The 24,381-nt window shown below is 43.9% G+C and overlaps 1 protein-coding gene across 5 annotated transcripts in view; it reads left to right on the top strand.

The window, feature by feature from the left end:
• FAT3 (FAT atypical cadherin 3) overlaps nt 1–24,381 on the top strand; it is a 317,724-nt gene that overhangs the window by 114,763 nt on the left and 178,580 nt on the right. For all 5 annotated transcript variants that reach the window (XM_039914896.1, XM_039914894.1, XM_039914895.1 and 2 more), the window contains exon 3: nt 1,139–1,453. In XM_039914896.1, the coding sequence (XP_039770830.1) occupies nt 1,139–1,453 (315 nt within the window). The remainder of the gene's footprint in view (nt 1–1,138; nt 1,454–24,381) is intronic.

The following is a 24,381-nucleotide window of genomic DNA, read 5'->3' as shown; positions in this document are numbered from 1 at the left end:
AGAGATTGCCAACAAGAATATTTAGGATACCTGCACTTTTGTCCCCGGGCCCCTTATTGCTCACATTTTCTTCAGTGAATAATGGATCGAAGTGGAAGGCCAAGGACCTTATGGTTCTGTAAACAATTTCCCTTTTCCGTGGTTTGAATTTATCTCCTTGCACTCACTGTGGAGTGCTTGAAGGGTCAATCTAATCCGGTTATGATTACCCCTGAAAAGTTCAGCTGGTCTCAACTTGATATGCCTTTGGAGTGCCGCAAGGGAAAAGATTTCTATCAGCTTTGTTACTATGGGATAGATGTCTAGCCCACATCTCAACCTCCAAAAAACAGCCACTGCAGTTGGTGTTTGTTTAGTTTTCAGTCAGTTTGTCCAAGTCTGAGTAACCATGACGACCAGAGTAGCTGCTGAGGTTCCCAGATACCTAGTCGGAGAATGAGACAGCCGTCAGGGTTGGCCTAGGTGGGCTAGTTTCCCCTGCTGTGAGAAGGTTATTTATGTTTATGCGTAAGGCCTGTCTTCTTGAGAAGCAGCATGGTGTAGTGGATAGACTCCTGAGAGTCAGAAAGTCGTGGGTTCTAATCCCGGCTCCGTCGCTTATCTGCTGTGTGACCTTGGGCAAGCCAGCTCACTTCTCTGGGCTTCAGTTCCCTCATCTGTAAAATGGGGATTAATAATAATAATGAAGGTATTTGTTAAGTGCTTACTATGTGCCAAGCACTGTTCTAAGCACTGGGGGAGATAAAAGGTAGACAGGTTGTCTCACCTAGGGTTCACAGTCCATTTTACAGATGAGGTCACTGATGGACAGAGTAGTGAAGTGAGTTGCCCAAATTCACACAGCTGACAAGTGGTGGATCTGGGATTAGAACCCACGACCTCCGACTCCCAAGCCCATGCTCTTGCCACTAAACCACGCTGTGAGCCCCTTGTGGGACAGGGACTGTCCAATCTGATTTGCTTGTATCCACCTCGGCACTAAGCACGGTGCCTGGCATATAGTAAGCGCTTAACAAATACCCTAAGTGTTATTATTCAGATTCCTTTAAGCAGGCGGGGATTTGGATTTAGGGCGCTATTGAGAAATTTGCCTTCACTTTGCTGCCGTGACACCAGAGTTTGGTCTGTTTTCTCCCAGGGGTTATCTACACCGCCGACGTCCTTGACCGAGAGACCACGGGGTCTTACTGGCTGACGGTGTATGCGGCGGACCGTGGGGTAGTCCCCCTCTACTCGACCATCGAGGTCTACATCGAGGTGGAAGACGTGAACGACAACGCCCCTCTGACCTCTGAGCCCATCTACTACCCCATGGTCATGGAAAACTCCCCCAAGGATGTATCCGTCATTCAGATCCAGGCCCAGGATCCAGATTCCGGCTCCAATGAGAAACTGACCTATCGGATTACAAGCGGGAACCCTCAGAACTTCTTCGCAATGAACTTCAAAACAGGTAAGGAGAGTTTCGACTGATCAGCCTGTCATTCATTTTTGGGGTAGCGGCACGCTCTTTTCCTGAGATACTTCGTAGAGGAAAATTTAGTAGTTTCTTGCTTTCGAAACAGGTGAGAGGACAAGGGTCCCTGCTGCCGTTGATATCTCAGAGATAGTCTCTTTTGTGACCACGGATTTTTCCATTCTCCCCTCTAGCCGTCTCACAATGTAGGCTGTTGGGCACAGGGGGACCGAGGAGGGAGTGGGGATGATTCACAGCAAACCATCACCACCGCTGCAAAAGCAACTCAAGTTTCTGTCCTCCTGGCAGTTTGACATAGCCAATTCCAGGCGGTATGGGCGGGGATTGTCTCTCTTTATTGCTGAAATGTACTTTCCAAGCACTTGCTACAGTGCTTAGCACACAGTATGCGCTCGATAAGTACGATTGAATGAACACCTACCCCCTCTTAATCAGTGGCAAGGCTCTCCCCAGTGATAAGGGACCAGGAAAGGCCCCTGACTGTATTTTCATGGACCAAGTGCAAGAAATTCTGTCCGAGGCTCTCACCCTCACAAATGCATAGAAGGACGGTTCTATTTAACTGATGCAAAAGTCCAAATGAGGATACTCTGTGGTGTAAAAATGTTAGATCAGCCTCAGTTTTGCCCATCATGTTCATAACCAGTAATCACTGAATGATCATTGAGTGGTCCAGCTCTTCTCCCTCCCATGGTTGGGTCAAGCAGTTCTGTCCTTCCATTTGATGGTCATTCATTACGTCGGTCGGTTGATGCTGCTGTGTCGATCCTCTGGGCTTCTCCCATTCCCAGGCGAGACAGTGCCTGAAATCAGCTGACTTGACTCTACCAATCCCTTCTCCGTCTCCTCTTTGGAGAGAGCACGCAACCCCCAAAACTGAACACTGGCGCCCTGAGATGGCCTTTCATTGCACTATTTCTACCCAGTGGAAAGAACAACATGTCGTTTTAATCTTGGTGGTCCGCAAAAATAATCCAAACTTTCTAAAGAGTTTCTAAAGAGTCATGTTGCATTTTGGCCGCCTGCATGACTCTCAGAAGATCAGGGAATTCATACGGGACGGGGTGAGGGAAATGTTTAGTTACGAATGCTATTAGCCTCCTCCGGCTCTGTAATTGTAGTTTAGGGTATTACAGCCCCACATATGTGTGAACCATTATCCCATAGGTAGCCTACGAGGTGATGTTAAGCCTTATTTTGTGGAATTCCTTCCTTTGTCTGGGAAATCATATTTCAAAAATAGTTTCCCAAATATCCCATGTCCCTGTAATGATGGGAGAGATTTAGCTGGCTGACACGTGGAAGAGACGTGTATGTTTTAAATTCTCTGGACTTGACATTGACCCCGGCAGACTGACCTTTCATCCCTTCCACTGTGGTAGAAATTTATAGAAATTTATAGAGTTCTTTGCAGTGTGCTGTGTAATAAAGGTTAGCGTGTTTAATGTAAACTCAGATGTCAAAACTCAGAGCCTCCAGCTGCTATTGTGCAGCAACCACATTCCCAGGAGGACTCTGTTGCCTCTGAGACTTTGCTGTTGCTCAGAACTCCTTGAAGTTAGAAGTCAGTCCTTCCTCTCTTTGAGAAGCAACATGGCCTAGTGGATAGAGCATGGGCCTGGGAGTCAGAAGGATCTAGGTTCTAATCACGGCTCCACCGCTTGTTTGCTGTGTGACCTTGGGCAAATCATTTAACTTACCTGGGCTGCAGTGACCTCATCTGTAAAAAGGGGATTGGGACTGTGAGCCCTATGCAGGACAGGGTTTATATCCAACCTGATTAGCTTATATCCACCCCAGCGCTTAGAACAGTTTCGGGCACATGCTAAGCGCTTAACAATTGCATTAAGTTTACCATGATTAAGCTTAGAACCTGAATTTTTCTTTGAAGTGTAGAGAAAGTGTTGGAGGGAAAACTCTCTCTCTCTCTTTCTTGCACTTCTTCCCCCAATAGTTCCCTCCGGGGTCAGTCATTTTGTGATTATCCCATTGGTTTCCATCCCACTTGCCTGTGCCTTACAGCAGAACATAAAGTAGATTCATTCCTTGTCCTTCCCACCGGGTCGCTCTGATTTTTAGAATTCAAAAATATGGAAAGGAAGGAATCGAGGAAGTGCCCAATTTTTGCATGGCATAGTGGATACTGCACAGGCATAGAAGTCGGAAGGTCATGGGTTCTAATCCTGGCTCTGCCACTTGTCTGTTGGGTGACCTTGGGCAAGTCACTTGACTTCTCTGTGCCTCAGTGACCTCATCTGTAAAATAGGGATTGAGACTGTGAGGCTCCTCTTGTACTGTGTCCAACCCAATTTGCTCGTATCCACCCCTGCCTCTAGTACGGTGCCTGGCACATAGTAAGTGCTTAACAAATAGCACAATAATTGTTATTATTATTATTGAGCGAGACGCAGGAGTTGAAAGAAGGATGGAGATTTGTGTGTGTAGAGAATCTGCTCTTATTTAAGAGCCTGATGATCCAGTCTCTTTACTGATTTTCCTCCCTCCCGACCTTGACTTTCTCTTCATTTCCATGAGTATCAGTCCCTCCAGCAGGAGGAAGAATCAAAATTGGAATCAGTCCATTTTGCTTTTCATTGGAAGCACTGGAATAGGAAAGGCTTGGTGGGAGGAATGTGAAATGAAACTGGGTTAAGTGAGGACTCTATTTTCCATCTCAGCCTTCATCCTTTCTGATCCTTTTGTCTGCCTCTACCGTGGTCAATCCACAGTTGGGCCCAGTTCTATTTCCATAGACAAAAGATAATGGCACAATCCCACCGTGGGTTAGCTAGGGTAGAAAAGACTGAAACAAAGTTTAGAGACCCACGTTAACCCTCTATATCACTTCCGTATTACTTCTAGACTTGGGTAATATTCATTTATTCTTACATGATGAGTGCTTACTGTGTGCAAAGCACTGTACTAAGCACTAATAGACAGGCAAGCCGTCCCAAATGGGGAGAAATGGATGCTGGCAACAGAGTTGATATTCACAGAGACAGACTTAAAGCAGGCAATGTAGCATGAGTATGTATGAAACCGTAAATCATTCCCTCTCAGACCCGAAAGGAGGCCTTGTCCCATATAACATTAGAAAAGCATTCAGTTGTCCAATAGAACAAATCAGACTCGGGAAGATTTATCATGCAGTGTTATTTAAATTCAGTATTGACCTTTTCATCGAAGGGAATGCACCACCAACAGGAAAAGACAGAAGGTAACTTTCCTATGATGCAATTATGGTCACAGCAAGGTAAAGTGGTTTTTACACTTGTTTTGCCACTGCATGCTCTAATGATGGGCAAAGGGGTTGAAGGGTTGGTTTTGGTGTTCCACAGCCTCATCCTCAATTTAATCCAAAAACAGTGGGCCCCCTGTGGAGAAGAACAATGAAGGGGTACCAAGAACGCTTAGAAAATTGACTTTCAACGCCTCTGAACCCATAAATGGTCCTTTCCATCTTCAGGAAAATGTTCTGGGAGCTGAAAAACCAACTTCAAACCAGAAGGAATGTGGAAAGAATTTACCTTTTCCTCAAGCCTGAGCTAATACCAAGTATTTGATTTCGGGTGAAACTTCCCAGCCGAGAGACTTCTTAAAGAAGCTTTAATTCATTCATTCATTCATTTAGTAGTATTTATTAAGTGTTTACTGTGTGCAGAGCACTGTACTAAGCACTTGGGAAAGTGCAATACAAGAATAGAGTGACAATTCCTGCCCTAAGTGAGCTCATAGTCTAGACGATGGGAGACAGACATCAGTACAAATAAACAGACATCAGTGCAAATAAATAAAATGACAGATATATACATAAGTGCTGTAGGGCTGGGAGGGGGAAAGAGCATAGCGAGCAAGTCAGGGTGATGCAGAAGGGAGTGGGAGATGAAGAAAAGTGGGACTTAGCCTGGGAAGGCCTCTTCGAGGAAGTTTGCCTTGGAAACAGGATGAGGAGATTATTTTGAGGTGGCGGCTTGGTTGAAAATGGATTTTTTTTCCACCCCATGCAAGACTCTTTCTCTTGGAAAAAGAATTTCTGTCCAGTGTCAGCTTGCCCTAGGACAAGGGCTATGATCATTTTTACCCTAGAACAAAGTCTAATGGAAAATTGTCACATTGGTATTACTTAAGGTTTGGAAGGGTTCTTTTTATTGAGGGAATCTGCTACCAGGAGTAAAATAACCAGCTGTAGCATCATCATTTCCCAGAAAGAGGGGACAATGTTGGTGCTGGCAGCTTTGATGCTAAAGGAGCTGTAAAGCTCAGAAATAGGTCAGAGAGAGACTTCCCTTCCTGTCTAGAAACATAACATCTTAAGGAAAAGCAACGTGGCCCGGTGGATAAAGCTCTAAAATGTAAGCTCGTTGTGGGCAGCGAATGTGTCTGATGTATATTGTTATGTATTATTGTTTACTGTTATACTGTACTCTCCCAAGTGCTTATTAAAGTGCTCTGCACACACAGTAAATCCTCAATAAATACAACTGAATGAATACATGAATGAATAAATAAAGCATGAGTCTGGGAATCAGAAGGACCTGCATTCTGATCCCAGCTCCACCACTTGTTTGCTGGGTGACCTTGGGCAAGGCACTTCACTTCTCTGTGCCTCAGTTGCCTCATCTGTAAAATGGGGATAAGGACTGGAGCCCCATGCGAAACATGGATTGTATCCAATTTGATTAGTTTGTATCTACCCCAGCTCTTAGTACAGCGTCTGGTGGTTAGTAAGTGCTTAACGCATACTGTAAAAAAGGGAAAACCCAGAGAGTGTCAAACTAAATAATCTGAACTAGGGTGACCATCAGTGGGTATATGGAAAAACTGACATCCAAGAGAACTGTTCCTCAGCTAAGGGAGCACTGTGGAGCATTGCGTAGGTGCATTACATGCACATCAGTTTTTTGCAAAGTCTGTCCTGAGGTGAAAAGGGATTGTGTGAATGACTGGTGGAAAAACATAAAGAAAGCTGATGGAGTTATTTTTTAAAAAGATGGATTAGTGCCATGCATTTTTCTTTAATATTTCTTGTGTCTGGGTGTTAATTTCAAGGGTAGAACTTAGTAGTGATTTACCACGTTGATTCATTACTTTCTTGCATTCTGAAAGAAACAGTGAATTTTAATTCAAACATTAATAGCCTTTTCCTCCATCTTGGGGCTGTCTTATTTGAAATTCCTGCCTGCTACCCGTATACTTCCCTGACTTCTCAGGGATGAAAGACTTGACTCAGCATGACTAACTTGAAGAGAAGAGACTATCAAATTTAGGAAAGAAAACAAATGAGTCCCAAATATGAAGCATGAAGGCTATTTTCCACTAGCAAATCAATCCTTCATTTTCAGGATCAATGATTATCCAATTATCTTTTAAATTACTCTAGGTGATTACTTGTTCCTCTATTTCGGTGCAGGAGAGCTGCCCTATAATTTAGTCATTGGGTTCTAGTAAGCTTTTTGGGTCTTGCAAAATACATCTATTGACACTACTGTTCTCCCCCTATACGGAGACATCTTTTTACAGACCATTATGTCTACTTTTAGCTCCTCCTGGCAACAGTTGGTCTTCTTGCATATTGGTGATGTTTGCTTTTCTCTTTGCCCATTGGTCTTGGCTCTTCCTCACAAACAGAACACTTGGGGAGGTTTTTTTTTCCCCTTATTGCTTGATTCCTGAGTTGGAACCATAGCGTGAGTACAAAATGAGGATCCAGCAGGGTATAGACATCAACTGGATCAAGGATCGCTAGCAAATTTGTGTCTAAAAGTTTGGAAATGTGAAAAGTAAAGAAAAGAATAAACTAAAATCATTTTAAAGCCAAATTCAGCACAGGTAAATATGGCAGAATGGCAAAGGAAGCACATTCTGACTGGCTTCCAGGCAGGGCCCCATCTGCAGGTTATTATTATCATTATTTAAGCACATACTCTGTGTCAAGAACCGTTCTAAGTGCTAGGGCAGGTACAAGACAGTCAGGTCAGCACAGTCCCTCTCCCATAGAAGGCTTCTGGTCTTCCTAAAACTGAATATTTAAATGTGAAAGATCAGCTGCTTTCTCCACACACACGCACACTCCCCGACCTTCGAACTAGGGTCAGTGGGCAACCTTTATTCTCAAGAGACTTCTTCCTCTTAGAGTTTCAGCTTGTGAGCCCCACTGAGGGACAGGGACAGGTTCTGATTTCCACCTGTATATTCTGTCCCAGCGCTTAGTACAGTGCTCTGCAGAGAGTAGGAATTTAATAAATGCCATTACTACTTCTATTACCTTCCACAGAGCTCAGCACAGTGTTTGACCCATAGTAAGCACTTCAGTATACCATTATGCTAATGATGATGTCTGTCCAGTTGGGATTTTTTAATTTCATCATGGGTGGGTTCAGCCAAAGCAAGTGCTCTCATAGGAGCCCCAGCTCCACACCAGTACTGCCCGAACCCCTGATTCATTTCTACTCTCCTCAGGTTTTAAGCCCCTCCTGCCACTTCTAGACTTCCAAGCCACCTCAGCATTTGGGGAATCTCCCCCACAAGGAGCACTTAGCTCAATACTCTGGAAGGCAGCATGACTTAGTTGAAAGTGTTTAGGATCGGGAGACAGGAAACTTGGATTCCAATCCCAGCTCCACCACTGACCTTTTGTGTGACCTTGAGCAAGCCACTTAAATTCTCTGGACCCCAGGTTCCTCATCAGTACAATGGGATTAAAATGTTTTATGGGTTAAGGATTGTAGTTGACTGGACAACCACGTATCTACCCCAGCGTTTAGCACATAATAAGCTCTTAGCAAACACTGTAATGGTTCTAATTCCTCCTATTTGTAGTTTGTTTTAGTGTCTGATTACCCTGTTGTGTTGCAAGCTTCTTTAGGACAGGGATTGTGTCTTCTAACTGTACTGTACTTCTCTCTGTGCTTACCACAATATGCTGCCCACAGTAGGTGCTCAATCAGTCGATCAATCAGTCGTTGGTAATAATGTTGGTATTTGTTAAGCGCTTACTATGTGCCGAGCACTGTTCTAAGCGCTGGGGTAGACATAGGGGAATCAGGTCGTCCCACGTGGGGCTCACAGTCTTAATCCCCATTTTACAGATGAGGGAACTGAGGCACAGAGAAGTTAAGTGACTTGCCCACAGTCACACAGCCGACAAGTGGCAGAGCTGGCATTCGAACTCATGAGCCCTGACTCCAAAGCCCGTGCTCTTTCCACTGAGCCACGTAGGGGGAAGAGGGGAAAAGGGGTAGAGGAAAATAGAGGAAAGGGAGAGAGAAATTCCTTTGCACAGGAGCTCAGTCCTGGAGCCCTTGTTACCGGCCCAAAACACATCCCCCATTCACCAAAGGAGAGTCCATCATCAACAACAAGGTTAATTTTTAAGGTGGTTTGCCTACAAATTCAGTGCAGAATAAAGTCCTCAGTCTCCCAGAATTGAGTGTGTTTTTTGTTGGTTTGGACCCAAGTTAACCACCCGTTTGCATGAGGCTGGTTCTTCCATGTTCCCTCTGCATCCTGCTTTATAGGCAACGGTCAGCTTGGGACGAATATCGGCAGAATCGTACGGCCCATCTCTTTCTCGGGAAATAAGCTTCCACCCACCCTCAGAGATACCAAAACTCAATGGAAAGAGGAGTACACTGAAGAAGAAACGTTGAGGATAAAAGGTGATAAAGGCAGACAAAGGAAACCTATCTAATGTGGATTAACAAAACAGAAGCAACCGTAGCTCATGTCTCCTTACATGAACAGATACTTCAACTACACAATAGCTTCCATTCACAGGATGTCAGATGGTTGAAAGCCAGCAACCGACTTCTGGAAAAATCTCTCTAACGAGAAATTAAAGCTCAAGAGTGATGTTATCGGGGAGATTTTTTTTTTTCCAACACCCCTTGGGTTGGGAAACAAACTCCTTGAATATTCTTTTGTGGCTAGAGGTAGTGAGAGACCATTTCTGGCAGCCTTCAGAAACGGCCACAGTACTTAATGAGCGCCTACTGTGTGTAGAGGGCTGTACTACGTACTTCGGAGAGTGCAGCATCTTAGAGCTGGGGGACACAATCCCTGCCCTCAGGGGTTTACAATCAATAAAACAGTAAGACAAGAGTTGGTATCAAAAAATGCCAGTCAGGGTGGTGTCTTCAATCCACCTATTTCCTAGTCCAATAATAGAAACAGGCAGTCAGAGAGAACATACATACAAAGGGCATAAAAGGGAAATATAAATAGCTTACAGCAAAAGTAAGCACACCTCACAATTTTTACATCAAGAGGCCTAATATGTCCTTGTCTTGAAAAAAGATTGTATGGTTTTCCCACCGTCTTTTGAGACCCAACAGCTGACTGCGTACACCGTTACTCTCCCATGCTACTTCTTATTAATAGCACTGCTTTCATGCAATTGAAATGTGCAGAGAATGATATGACACTCCAGTAAATGATGTGTGTAACCTTTTCCAAAATATTAATTATATTTATTAGGTTTTCTGAAATGTACTTGAAGTGCTGATGGTGACTCAAGGAAATACATCAAGTTTCATGAAAGCCAGATTACCAATAGAAACGACTGAACAATTGCCAGTGTGTCATTTAAACACATAGTTACGGCAACTGTTGTAGTTAAAGATGCAAGGCAACTTATGTTTTCCCTCTTGTAAGTTCAGCAGATTTCTCCTCTCTGAGAGTTGTTTCCATTTTATGAAGGTGTGCGTCATTTTGGCTGTTTACATATTAAGTTCTTCAATTTTTAACTGAATTAAATTGTTTTCTGTCAGTGTGAAAAACATTCTTTTGAAGAAAAAGCTTTCATGTATGGCAAATGGAATTAATTTAGAAGGTTTAGCATCAAAAAGAGTTTCTACACTCTGGCGGGATTCTCTTGGGTGAACCTGTCTACGTCCCTTAAAAAGCCAATGTGGCTTTTTGCTCTAACCTCAGATCTGGGGACTGGCAGCTGCTAAATGCTAATCTTGGTATGCAGTTAAATGTATTTTGTGGCTGTTGTTTTTCAGCAAGATGCAGAAAAAGCTCTGGGAAGTTCTAAGTAAATCTAATAATGCCGTACCTGACTTGCAGAACTTGGAAAAATCACTTACCTTCCTTCAGCCTCATGTTTAAAGCCATGATTATCCTTCGGAAACTGTCATGAGAAATTAATGGTTTTCAAACCATCAGAAAACAGTGCTTGATGATAATAGAAAAGCTTAACATTTGGTTTTCTGTTTTCCTTGACAAGAAGCCTTCAGTTCACCGGGTTTATTGTCTTTCCATTTTCTATCCAGAAGAAATTTTTGTTTAAAACAGATTAGCTTTTTTACCTCTGTAAGTGTATTAAAGACATGACTGTACACAGATGTGGCTGAAGTTGCTTTGACAGCCATTTGAATTCCCAGTTGCCCTCTAAGTCATCCAAACATTGGTCTCTGTTGCTGCCATGGAGCTGAAAGCAATTAAGCAACATGGGCTACAGGTCATTAAAATGCTCACATTAATTTTGATGAAGTAATATTAGGGACCATTAATCATCTTTATCCATTTATCATGTAAAGGTGGAAAATGCTGAGCATCTGAGTGTCAAATAACAATAATAATGGCAGTAATCTCCCCCATTTTACAGATGAGGAAACAGAGGCACTGAAAAGATAAGTGATTTACACATGGTCAACCGGAATGCAAGAGGTAGAGATAGAATTAGAACCCAAGTCCCCAGCCTTCCAAGCCTTTAGAATGTGAGCCAGCTGTGGGCAGGCAACATGTCTACCAACTTGGTTATACTGTCCTCTCCCGAGTGCTTAGTACAGTGTTCTGCACAGAGTAAGTGCTCAATACATACGGCGGATTGATTGATTAAAATCTTGACCATCCCAATTTAGCAAAGTATTCATTGCAATCAGGCTTAGACTTACTGATGATTTCAAGGGTCGACACATAGAATGCGGAGGCCTGGACAGAATTTATGGCTCCACTGTTGAGTCTGATATGATGGAGAGATCAGGTGGTCTACTTCATTATTGTGCTCTAAATTCACATGTGATTCTGGCAGTGCCTGGGGTGGGTGCTGATAATTACAATAATAATGATTGAATTTAAACACTTAATATGAGTCAGGCTCTGTGCTAAGGTAAGAAACAACCAAACTGAACACGGTTTGGTCTCACATAAGGCACCCAGTCTGAGAGGGAAGAAGAATGGGAGTTGGAGTTTTTTTATGATTGCTAAGAAGTAGCCAATCTGGCTATATTTTGCCGGCGAGTGACATGAGATTTTGCTAGTGCCCCTTGTGAGGAATCAGCCCTTTTTCCTTGAAGCGACTGACATTGAAGGTGTCTCTGAATCGCTGTGGCATCTCCTCAGTGTACTGTAGGCTGAGGAAAAGTGGCTGGAGCACATGTGATAACCTCTCTCCAGAACCTGAGAAATAAAGTTCAGTTATGCTCTAGGCTATTCAAAAAGAACTTTGTGGGTCTGTGGTTTTGTCAGTGGTCGAGCTAGACTGGTCAGCTGTCTCCAGTGAGTGCTGTGTTACCACATACATAATAAGTTTACCTCCTTGGGGTAAATTCTAACATTACCCTGCAACCTGACTGCATTTATACTGTATCAAAGAAAATCAGAAATCTCATTTCTTCTGGGCATTAGTGATATCTTTCCTGTTGTACCTTTCCATATGTTGTTTATGCTTAACTTTCCTCTATGATTGAAGTTAACAGATTTGTGCCTTTAATTCAGAAATCCCTATCGCCTGAATGTTTTACAACCTGATACTTTCAAGTTTCAAAGCAAGAAAATGTTTGGAATTTTTCCGCCCTTAGGTGAAACTAAAACTAACCCTGCTACTCACTCTGTGTGTGTGTGTGTGTGTTGGTGTGTGTACACTTTGAAGCAAATGGAAAGAGTGAAGGTTTTTTGGTTACCATTATAGTTTATATTTTTTTTAATTCATTTGTATGGTAATCAGAGGCAAGGTTTCATTTCTCTTGAGGGGATTTATTTCTGACAGCTACATATTCTCCAAGACTTTACCCTGGCAACGGCGGCACATAACAATAATACATACTCAGTATTTTAACAAGTAGGAAACAGTACTCTAAAGATTAATAGTGATGAGTGAGACAGATCTGAAAGGGGATGTTGAGGCCATAATTAATTTTGCTTTCATACACCATATCTGGTCTTTTCTGATCTAGCTGAAACAGAGTCACTGAGGAATGGAATATTGAGTATATAAAAATAGATTGTGTTTCAAGAAGTCCAAATAAGGCAGTAACCTTTGTTTAAAGTTACTGGGTTTCAAGAATATTCAATCTTTTAGAGGATAAGAACATTTATTCTTAGGAATTTGTATTCATGATTAAAGCAAGGCATTTTTTTTCTTATTAAAGAGGAGAGTCAGTAAAGACCCTTAAAGACCCAGTAAGACATCCACATATATGAAGAGAACCCTTTCCAAACAGCTTAAGTCATTACTTAATGAATGTCTCTAAATATAGGGAATCCTAGTTCAGAAGGACTTCCAGGGATCACAAGTATATTTCCTTATCTACAGATAGAAAAAACCCAGTCCAGGTAGACCATCCCTCCAAACCCAACTCCTCTCCCTTCCACTTTATGAGAAATATTTGTTGTCTAAAGGTTTATATGGAGCTTAAGGTTGGTGGAAGCAATCATGTAGTTGAAGTGAATGGGACAACAGGTGGAGTCCTGAAAAAAAACAAAACATATTGAGAGACTTCTCTAAGATTTCTGCCCTGTTAAAACAAACTCTTCTCCCTTCTATCCTCATCCCCTGACTCCCTCCTTTTCCCTTCTGTCATGTTCCCGTTCAATTCTTTCTTCTTCCTTCTCAAATTCTTATCTAGTCGTCTCTCCCATCTTCCCACAACCGCTCCAACCTCACGCCACTGCTCTCTGCTTTACCTTTCTCCTCTCCCAAACACTGTCATCCCTCATTAATGATATTTGAGCACTTACTGGGAGCAGAGCACTGTACTAAAGCACCTTGAGAAAATACAGTGCAATGGAGTTGGGAGACGTGAACCCTCCCCACAAGGAGTTTTCAGTCCACAGTTCACAGACTGGGTAAATACAGTCCTGCATTAACCTATTCAGCAGGCCTGTTTTAAACACAAATGAGATATTTTAAAACCCCTTTTCCAGATTAGAAAGTTAAAGCAAAGTTCCACCAAAAAAAAAAAAGAGTTAGATGTTGGGCTTCATCTTGGGTGTCTAGATTGCTTCAGTCAGTAATCTCTCCATCAGTCCACCCCATGCCCTTTGTCTATGAATGCCTAGACACACACACACAAATGCACTATTTTCAGTCTCATTCCTGTTTCCTCTCCTTCATGTTTCAATTTATTACCCTGCCTGATCTTTCCGAGAGTCACAGTTAGCTACTGATACCTCCCGGGACTCCATTGTCAACTATCAGTTTAGCAAATGGAACCGTTGCAGAAAACACATGACAGGACAGGAGAATAAAGTAAGATTAATCTCTTAGCACTTCCGGGTGGTTCCCTAACCCCCAACTCCATGGCAGGGGCCTAGCCGTTTCGCTCCCAACTGTGCCTCTCACTTTGACTGCAACTCGTGTTCTTTTTTGTAATTGCTCTAGTGTCCAGGGCATGACTGGATACTTAGTAGGGACTCCGCCAATTACAGGAATGGGAAGCAGCATGGCAGAGTGGATATAGCACAGGCTTGAGAGTCAGAAGGACATGGGTTCTAATCCCAGCTCTACCATTTCTCTGCCGTGTGACCTTGGGCTAGTTACTTCACTTTCTGGGCCTCAGTTACCTCATCGTAAAAACGGGGATCAGACCATAAGCCTCATGTGGGACCGGGACTGTGTCCAACCCAATTTACTTATAGCCACCCCAGCGCTCAGTACAGTGCCTGGCATGTAGTAAGTGCTTAACAAATACCATTATTATTTTTTATTTTTAACGTTGCTTTATCTTGTCTGTTATTTGTGTCTGCCAAATTCTGTACTCTCAGCCGTTTTACCTTTAGCCAAATTTGCGTTCTCTCTGTGTTATCCATCCAGTCTCCCTGTGAGATTGCAAGTTCTCTGACAGCAGAGCACAATATTCGGTGCCTTGGGAGTGCAATAGAGAAAGTAGACCGGATCCCGCCCTTCAGAGAGCTTACAATCTAGTGGGGTAGATAAGGCACTGAAACCAGTTACAGATAGGGGGAAGCAACAGGATTTAAAGAGATGTAAATGAGTGCGGTAAGCAGGGACTCACCTTCCATGATGTGTTTCCTTATGTGCAGCAGAACATGTCTTCTCGAGCCTGGTCTCTCTTCACATAAGGATGGACGATGATGCTTACTACACGAGAAGCCGCATGGCCTAGTGGAGAGGGCACAAGACTGGGAATCAGACCTGAGTTCTAGTCCTTTCTTGCTGTTGTGACCTTGGCATGTTACTTGACATCTCTGGACCTCAATCAATAGTACTTATTGAGCGGTTACTGTGAGCAGAGCACTGTATGAAGAGTTTAGTTTCCTCCTCTGGGGAAATGGGGGTGAATGATCTGTTTCTGGATTTTTTAAATGGTATTTAAGCGATTTCTCTATGCCAGGCACTATACTAAGGGTTGGGTTAGGTTGGGCACGGTACCTGTCCCACATTAGGCTCCCAGTTTTAACCCTCATTTTACAAGGGAGGCAACTGAGGCATGGAGAATAAAGTGACTTGCCCGAGGTCACACAACAGACATGGGCTGGAGCCAGATTAGAAGCCAGGTCCTTCTGACTCAAGAGCCCGTGCTCTGTCTGCTAGGCCACACTGCTTTTTGTGTTCTCCGTTCTCCCTCCAGTTAGACTGTGACTCCCTATGGGGCAGGGGCTGGGTCTGACCTGATTGTAGTAGCTACTTCAAGGGTTAGCATACAGTAAGGACTTAACAAAATACCGCAATTACATGACTATTGGTTTACATTTATAGAAAGGTGTTGCTAGGATTGTTTGAAGGGTTGCAGCGTGGCCTAGTGGATAAAGCATAGGCCAGGGAGACAGAAGGCCCCTGGTTTTAATCCCTGCTCCGCTGCTTGTCTGCTGTGTGACCTTGGACAAGTCACTTCACTTGTCTGGGCCTCAGTTACTTCATCTATAAAATGGGGATTAAGACTGGGAGACCCTTGTGAGACAGAGACTGTGCCCAACCTGATTAACTTGTATCTTACCGCAGCGCCTAGAACAGGAGGGAAGTCTTGCCACCGTTGGTGGTTTTCCAGTTGGCCGGTGGTGAACTTCATCGTTCCAACCTGGCATGAAGGCAAGAGAGACGTCAGCACCCTGGCCAGTGCTGTGGAGGGGGACATCCGAGCCACGCCCACAACTGTATCGGGGAATGGAAGCATCTGCTCGGAAACATTGGCCCATTAACTCGATCACTTCGCTCTACTGTCCCGATCATTTTTCTACAAAAATGTTCAGGCCATGTATCTCCGCTCCTCAAGAAACTCCAGTGGTTACCCATCCACCTTTGCATCAGACAGAAACTCCTCACCATCTGCTTTAAAGAACTGAATTATCTTCCCCCCGCACCTTACCTTGCTAATGCTAACCTTCTCGCTGGACCTCGATCTTGTCTATCTCACCGCCGACCTCTCGCTCAAGTCCTGCCTCTGACCTGGAACGCTCTCCCTCCTCAAATCCAAAGACAATTACACTCCCCCACTTAAAAGCCTTATTGAAGGCACATCTCCTCTCAGAGGCTTCCCCTGACTAAGCCCTCCTTTCGTCTTCTCCCTCTTCCTTCTGCATCACCCTGACTTGCTCCCTTCATTTCACCTCCACCCCGAGCCCCACAACACTCATGTACATATCTGTAATTTATTTATATTAATGTCTGCCTCCTCTAGATTATAAGCGCATTGTGAGCAGGGAATATGTCAGTTGTGTTGTTATATTGTACTCTACCAAATGCTTAGAACAGTGCTCTGCACACAGTAAGTGCTCAAAAAATACAATTGACTACTGACTGAAGTCATAAAGTCGATGTTCCCCATCGGAAATAATGCCAGTCTTCAAAATCCATTCTATGCTCCTTCCAGCAGCTGCAGCATCACTCCAGACATCGTTAAATTTCCCAAGCCCACCTCAGCTAGGAGAGGTTGTACCCCCAGCTCCCTCACAGCATCTCTCTGCTTTTTTCTGATTTATGTGACGTGCCTTGCCTCGAGACGGTGAGCGAAAACATGCACTCCGGAGAGACTGTAATCCACGGCTTGGCTTACCCTAGGAGAGGAATCTGACTGGGTATCAAGGTATTTAAAGTGGCCCACCAGTCCAAAAATCATTCCATCTGCTGTCCTAATCACTAATGAGGCATTCCGTTTAGGTTATATAGGAGAAGAGGCCAAGATTGGGATATGGGTTTTAGGTTTCATCCAGCAACAGAGAACCTTTCTCCCCTAAAACTCCCTTAGGCGACTGATAAAATTGGGATATTATTTGAAGCACACTTATGTTCCAAGGAGAAAACATTCTAAGAAGGAGGCTATTGAACAGAACAGAGTGGGGAAAAATAGAGTTATTGAACATATCGGGGGAAAAGAGACGTATACAGGAAAATATCACTCCTTTATTCAGTGGAAAGGAAAACTAATTACTCCTTAGACTATCCCAGAAGGGCAGAGGTGGAGTTTTTTCATGGTATATCCACTTGACCTGACAAGTCATTTGAAACAAGGGGTACTGAATGCATCACTTGAAAGAGAGGGAATAGGAAAGAGCTCATGAAATAGAGTTTGTTAGATTTTAAGCCCCTGCAGGACAGCAAGAGGAGGGCTGGAGTTTTGCTTCCACTGTCTCCCAATAATATTAAAGATGGTAGGATTTAAGTGCTTACCGTGTGCCAAGCCTTGAGCTATGGGCTGTGATGGTCTCAAGATACACAGACTGGATGGAGTTCCTTTCCAACATGAGGCTTAGGATCTAAGAGGGAGGGAGAAGCGATATTTTATCCCCATTTTGCTGAAGAGGAAACTGATGAGGCCTCCTTAATACAGTGTTTCAAACTGAGTCCGTGCTCAGTCGATACTACTGATGTTCTACGGGTGGTAGAAGGATCCAAAGACCTACATCTGAGGGAATCTAAATAATCTGGTCCAAGAGGTGGGAACCTCTCGGGAGGGGCCAAGCGGGTGAGAGAGATAATATTAGTATTATTACTATTATTATTGTTATTCTTAGTACAGTCCTTGGCACATTAAAAGCATGTGTTATTACAATCAAAGTAACATATGCTTAAAGGAGTCTGCCAGCAGGACATGTGCTGCAGGTTTGCAAATACGACGTTTGTTTTGGGCTTACCATGTGCCAAGCACTGCATTAAGCACTGGGGTAGTTACTATGTAGAGTCAAATTAGATACAATTCTTGCTCCACATAGGGATCGCGGTACAAGAGGGAGAGAGAACAGGTATTTCATCCCCATTTTACAGATGACAAAACTGAGTTCAAAGAAGTCGTGACTTGCCTAAGGACCCACAGCTGGCAGAGGGCAGAGGCAGGATTTAGAACTTAATTCTCCTGACTCCCAGGCCCCTGCTCTAGCCGTTGGATCATTCAGCAAGATAGCTATTATTATAATTTTACGCTACTCTTCTTTGCAAAAGATATATCAATCCGAAGGTGGTAAAAAGAAACTTCAGTGACAGTGATGCTTCTCTAGCTAAGCCCCAGTAAATCCTCTAGGTGCGGGATAATTCTTCACCAATGCAGCCCTCCCGTAAGGGAGCAGCCAGAGGCAATGTAGGCCTAAGAATCGAACAATCTCATGACCCGGACCTCTGACTGGGACAGGACAAGTCATCTATAACGCAGCGGTACGGCCCCCCACATCCATCACCCACAGTGCACCAGCTAGTACCCAGACACCCCTTGAGGAGGAGCCTGTGGTTGCCCTAAGACCTTGTGCCTTGGTTCCTACTGTAAAGTTGTTGGGTGTGGGTTTTTTGTTGCATTTTGGGTTAGTGGGTAGAGCGCAGGCCTGAAAGTCAAAGGGTCATGGGTTCTAATCCTGACTCTGCCCACTTGTCTTCTTTGAGACCTTTGGCAAGTCACTTCACTTCTCTGGGCCTCCGTTACCTCATCTGTAAAATGGGGATTGAGACTGTGAGCCCCGTGTGGGACAGGGACTGGGTCCAACTCGATTTGCTTGTATCCACCCCAGCGCTTAGTACAGTTTCTGGCACAGAGTAAGTGCTTAATAAATACAATTATTATTATTGTTATAGATTATAATAATCATCTTTTCGATTGCTTTTTGGGTGCATCCCTTTAGAACCTTCTCTCCCTCGAAGCTGGCGATTTGGGGCTCAGCTCTCCCAGCCGTCTGTCAGGCAGTGATAATGTCATTTTCTCAGGCTGCTTAAGAGCTTGGGGTTTGGCTCCAAAAACGGCTTTCTCCTCGATCAGCTTATCGGAGTCGTCGCGCCATCCCTCTCTCCTATTCCAACCCCTGGCACGCTGCCGTCACCTCCTTCCACAACAGTCTTGGAGCTTGGTGGCTTGAAGAATCAAATGCATTTAGGTGTGTGTCTCTGTGTCACACAAATACCACAGTCATTGGCTTTCCTCATGAATGAAGGGATAAATGCAGCCTGCAGAGGTCACTGAAACGGGCCCGTGACGATTTGATAAACTCCGTTTATTCCTCGTGTATATAAGATAGATCTTTCTTTCACTTCCCTGTAGAAAGCGTAAAGCTAGCTCCTGTCATGAAGATTCAGTTTGGAAAATGAATGCCCCACGCAACATGGGGTCTCCATACAGCTGTCGGTGGAATTGATTGTGATTGTTTACTAAACATGAGACAACTCATCCTGACAACATCATATCACAGCTAGACTATGTCAGTCTTCAGGGTGGCTTTCCTATCTTGTATTTAAACTTCAGATCAATCAATCAGTGGTATTTATTGAGCACTTACTATGTACAGAACACCATACTAAATGCGTAGTAGAGTACAGCAGAGTTAGCAGGCGCATCCCGTGCCCACATCCAGTTTAGAGACTAGAGGGGGAGACAGGCATAAATAAAAATAAGCAATTTTCCAATAGGGAAGCAAATCATTCAAGAGCTACTGTTAGTGTTGTTTTTGAGAGAACACATTGCTTGTTGTTTTGACAGTTAATTATTAGCCGCCTGAGAATTTAGGCTGCTTCCACAGCTAAGGTGTGCTGCTATATAACACCTTTCAAGCATTGCTTGCTGGGGATTATAAAATTTCTCCATCAGGTAAGAAGCAGCAAGAGGTGAATTTGATGAGGTGTAAGATATCTCTTTTGCAGGCCAAATGGTGTTTTATCTTTGAGCTGCCTTCCTTCTTTCTACATGCTCAGAGAAATTAATTTGACTCTTTGCACTCTTATTTAATTTTCAATAATTATTCAAGCATATATAACCACAGACATCCATGTAGTAAACAGATGGATTAGCAATTGTGCATGTAATTAGAAATAACCCGTGAAATACAAATGTGGGTTTTAATATTCAGCACCGAAAAAATGCTAACGTGACAAATTGCCCAAACTGCAGGGTAGCAGACAGCGATGGAACAACTTGAATGTATAAATCCAAGTGTAAATCGAAGCCCCCTCAGCATAAAACACATATCAAACTATGGTTGTAAATCGTGTCAGTCATTAAAAAAAACAACAAACACCACATTTTTGAGTTTGTTAAAGATAAAAAGATTCGATCAGTGATTCCACTCTTTGTCATTCTTAAATGTCCATATTTCCGACACCTTGATTTTTGCACTAATCCTTTAAGTAGGAAGAGTGTGGCTACCTAGCAGTTGTTTGTGACTGGACGGGGACCTAGATTAGAAACAAGACTGAAGATGAATTAGGCACACCAATATCAGGCCTCAAAGAGTGGCTAGAATTTGGAGGAACCACACGATAGGGGCTGTCTTGTAACACCAATCCTCATGGTTTTGGATGAACCATTAGCCTTTCACTCTACCTCATTAACTCTTCTTCTAGTAATCCATTCTGGATCACTCATCCACTAACGTAATCCAACCCCTCTTGACGCTACTGATATTTTCACCCCACATAGCATGGTAAAGAATTCCATTCACCTCCCACCCCCTGGGTGACAGGGTTTTCTTTGTCTCGTACTGAACTCCTGACTTTCAGTGGTTTAGTGTTTGCCACTTCATTTTTAACAGGGAATTTGGGGAATAGTAATTTGATGTCTGGTCACGTGTCCAGCTAGACTGTAGGATTTAAGGTTGGTCCCCAAATATGCTGATTTTGAAAAGATATTATCTCTATATTCCAAGCTTGTGGGACGGAAAATTATTTGTATTTGTAACAGGGCATGGGATCAAATCTTAACTGTTTATCATTGTTCTTCCTGGTATCTTGCTACATGTCCTAAGGAAGAAATTTCTCCTGTTGGTGTATCTGGATTAAATTGTTAGTGTACAGTAATTTTTACCCACCTCCGCCTCCATAATGCTGTGTCAGAAGGTGCTAGGAAAACAGCGGGGGTAGAAGGAGTTACAGTGCTTATTGAGCACCTGCTAAGTGCTTGGAAAAGTATAAGCTATATTCAAGTCTCCTGACCACAAGAAGCATTTACTCTAACAGGGAGATGGACATAAGCAACACTGAAAGGAAGATAAAGTTGGCAATTTCAGCTGGAACAGATGCCACGTTATTGAAGGTTGACCTGTTTGGGGAGCGAACTTTACCTAATTGCAGTGAATGAAGAAAGGTGATAAATTAAGACCGTAAGGCTCTCGGAGGTGAGAAAGAGTTAGGTCAATTTGGAAACAGGTTATTATTGCACAGGCCCTGTCCCACACTGGGCTCACAACTGATCACATTGTCATTTCACAGATGAGAAAAGTGAGGCCCAGAGAGGTTAAGTGGCTTGCCCAGGGTCACCCGGTAAACCAGTAGCAGAGTTGGGGCTCGAACCCAGATCTCTTGACTCCCAATTCTAGACCCTAAATCATCCAAACCTTTTACGTTAAGGTGCTTTGCAGAAATCAACTTGTAATTGAAGTAGTAGTTTGGAGCCATATGGATAATCTCTGCCTGTTGAACCAGATAGATTGCTATGACAACAGAACTGTTGGTGTTTCTGACATATGTGTCGTTGAATCAGCGTCGCTTGACGTTTCGATATTTCGTTTCCATTAAGGATGACAGAAAAGCTTGAAAGACCCTGTCAAACTTGCTGAACCCGTTAAGGTCACTAAGCAAAACATTGTGATCTGGTGTTGATTAGGGAAGGGGAGAGGGAGAGAGGTTGATGACCCTTTGTGTCCAAATGTCGTGGTTGAAATGTTATCTATGGTTCTTCATCACTCGCTGGGATTGAAGGATGATTGGGATTGAATCTGAAATGATTCTTTTTCCATCTTCCTCCTTCCATCCCTCTCCCCACTCACCACCGCTGCAGGCTTTCCAACCTCACTTCCCACTTTCTCAGTACCTTTCCTCCCTCCAGGCTGGGAGAGGGAGTGTGGATAGTGGGTAGAACAAGTGGATAGAACACGGGTCTGGGAGTCTGAAGGTCATGGGCTCTAATCCCGACTTTGTCACTTGTGTACTGTGTGACCTTGAACAAGTCACTTCACTTCTCAGGGCCTCAGTTACCTCACCTGTAAAATGGGGATTGAGCCTGTGAGCTCCACGTGGGACTGGGACTGTATCCAACCCAATTTGCTTGTATCCACCCCAGCATATAGTTCGGTGGCTCGCACATAATAAGCCCTTAACAAATACCATTATTATTATCATTATTATTATTATTATCAGTCGATGAGATGGTGGTGACCAGGGGAACTCAAGAGTCAGTGTCTTCCGCCAGCAATGGTCCTTTCCTCTCCTCACCCCCGGCACAGGAAACTTTGTAATTGGCGAAGACGTCCCTCGAGACAAGTTTAATAAAAGGGCAAACTTCTAATTTTCACAACTCCGACAGAGATCAAAACATCTCGAAGTCCTCTGGGGGAACAGAATCTGATTTACGTCTCTGTGACAGGTTCAGAGAGGTTTAGAAAGGTTGAGGCTGCCTGACGGTCCATCATAGTGGAGGCAGGCTCGGCGTTAAGAGCATCGTGGGCTTTGGCGTTCAAAATCAGATACAAGCCCCTGAGTTGGTACAGTGCCAGTTGGACATGAAGGATGAAAAAAATCTTCTCAAACTCTCCGTTGGCATCGTTTAATATAATCTATATGGGAAAAAAAATTATAGGCACTAAGTCACCCCCTGCCACCTCACCTCACTCTTCTCCTACTACAATCCAGCCCGCATACTCTGCTCCACTAGCGCCAGCTTACTCACCATGCCCCGAACTCCTCCATCTCGCCAGCGATTCATTTCCCCTGTCCTCCTGCTAGCCTGGAACTCCCTCCCCCTCCTTAAACACCAGCCCACCACTCTCCCCACCTTCAAAGCATTATTACAGTCACACCTCCTCCAAGAGGACTTCCCTATATTCAACTCCAACTCTGTTGGAGAAGCAGCGTGGCTCAGTGGAAAGAGCCCGGGCTTGGGAGTCAGAGGTCGTGGGTTCTAATCCCGGTTCTGCCACTTGTCAGCTGTGTGACTGTGGGCAAGTCACTTAACTTCTCTGTGCCTCAGTTCCCTCATCTGTAAAATGGGGGTTGACTGTGAGCCCCACGTGGGACAACCTGATTCCCCTGTGTCTACCCCAGCGCTTAGAACAGTGCTCGGCACATAGTAAGCGCTTAACAAATACCAACATTATTATTCCCCGATTAATCCCTCATTTCCCCAGCTTGCTTTCCCTTCTGCGTCGTCTGTGCACTTGAATCTGTGACCTTTGGCATTTGAAGCAGCGTGGCTCAGTGGAAAGAGGCCAGGCTTGGGAGTCAGAGGTCGTGGGTTTGAATGCCGGCTCTGCCACTTGTCAGCTGTGTGACTGTGGGCAAGTCACTTAACTTCTCTGTGCCTCAGTTCTCTCAATTGTAAAATGGGGATTAAGACTGTGAGCCTCACGTGGGACAACCTCATTACCTTGTATCTCCCCCAGCGCTTATAACAGTGCTCTGCACATAATAAGCACTTAACAAATGCCAACATTATCATTATTTGATATTAGCCCCATCCCCAACCCCACAGCACTTATGTTCATATCTTTAAATTACAGATTATAAATTATTCATATTTATGTCTGTCTCTCCCTCTAGACTGTAAGCTCATTATGGACAGGGAATGTGTCTGCTGATTCTGTCTTACTCTCCCAAATGCTTAGTACAGTGCTCTGCACATAGTAAGCACTCAGCAAATACCATGTTTTCATTGAATTATCGATACTTGCTAGTGGGCCACATTCAGTGATATGCCGTGGCTCTGTCTGAATGTAGATATGTTCATTTTCATCCCACTTTTGAGGGAGAAATAAAGCATCCCTCTTTTGTAGCTGCCCCTCCACGCTGGGTGAAATAGAAAATGAAGAAGGTGAAAAAAACATAGGTTAGGAAAAATGTGCTCATGCAGTCAGCTGTGACCCTGCCTTGGAAATCCTTCTTATTTCCATTATTCATTTGCAAGATCAATGAATCTCTCTGACAGGGGTGAGGTGACCAAAGCACTTCACTGTGATCCTTGGCTTATTTTGGTGTCTGATGATTTACTCAGGGACCCAGGCCTAAAGAAGCAGTGATTGCATCTTTGCAACTTTTGTCTCGCCCGTAAAAGGAGTGGAGAGGAGAGGAAGCCTACAAATACTGTACTGAACATCTTCTCAAAGCCCCAACTGAATGGTCCGAGATCCCATCCTAGGGGACTCAGAGGCCTTCCTCAGCTGCAACTGTTCACCCCTGGGGGAAGGGATAATGTTTGTACTCTCTCAAACACCTAGTACAGTGCCGTGCACATCATAACTGCCCAGTAAACACCATTGAT

The sequence above is a fragment of the Ornithorhynchus anatinus genome, chromosome 20 (genome assembly GCF_004115215.2).
Source record: "Ornithorhynchus anatinus isolate Pmale09 chromosome 20, mOrnAna1.pri.v4, whole genome shotgun sequence".
Classification (NCBI taxonomy): domain Eukaryota; kingdom Metazoa; phylum Chordata; class Mammalia; order Monotremata; family Ornithorhynchidae; genus Ornithorhynchus; species Ornithorhynchus anatinus.
The sequence above is the reverse complement of the archived record's forward strand: the minus strand, read 5'-3'. Positions and strand labels throughout refer to the sequence as shown.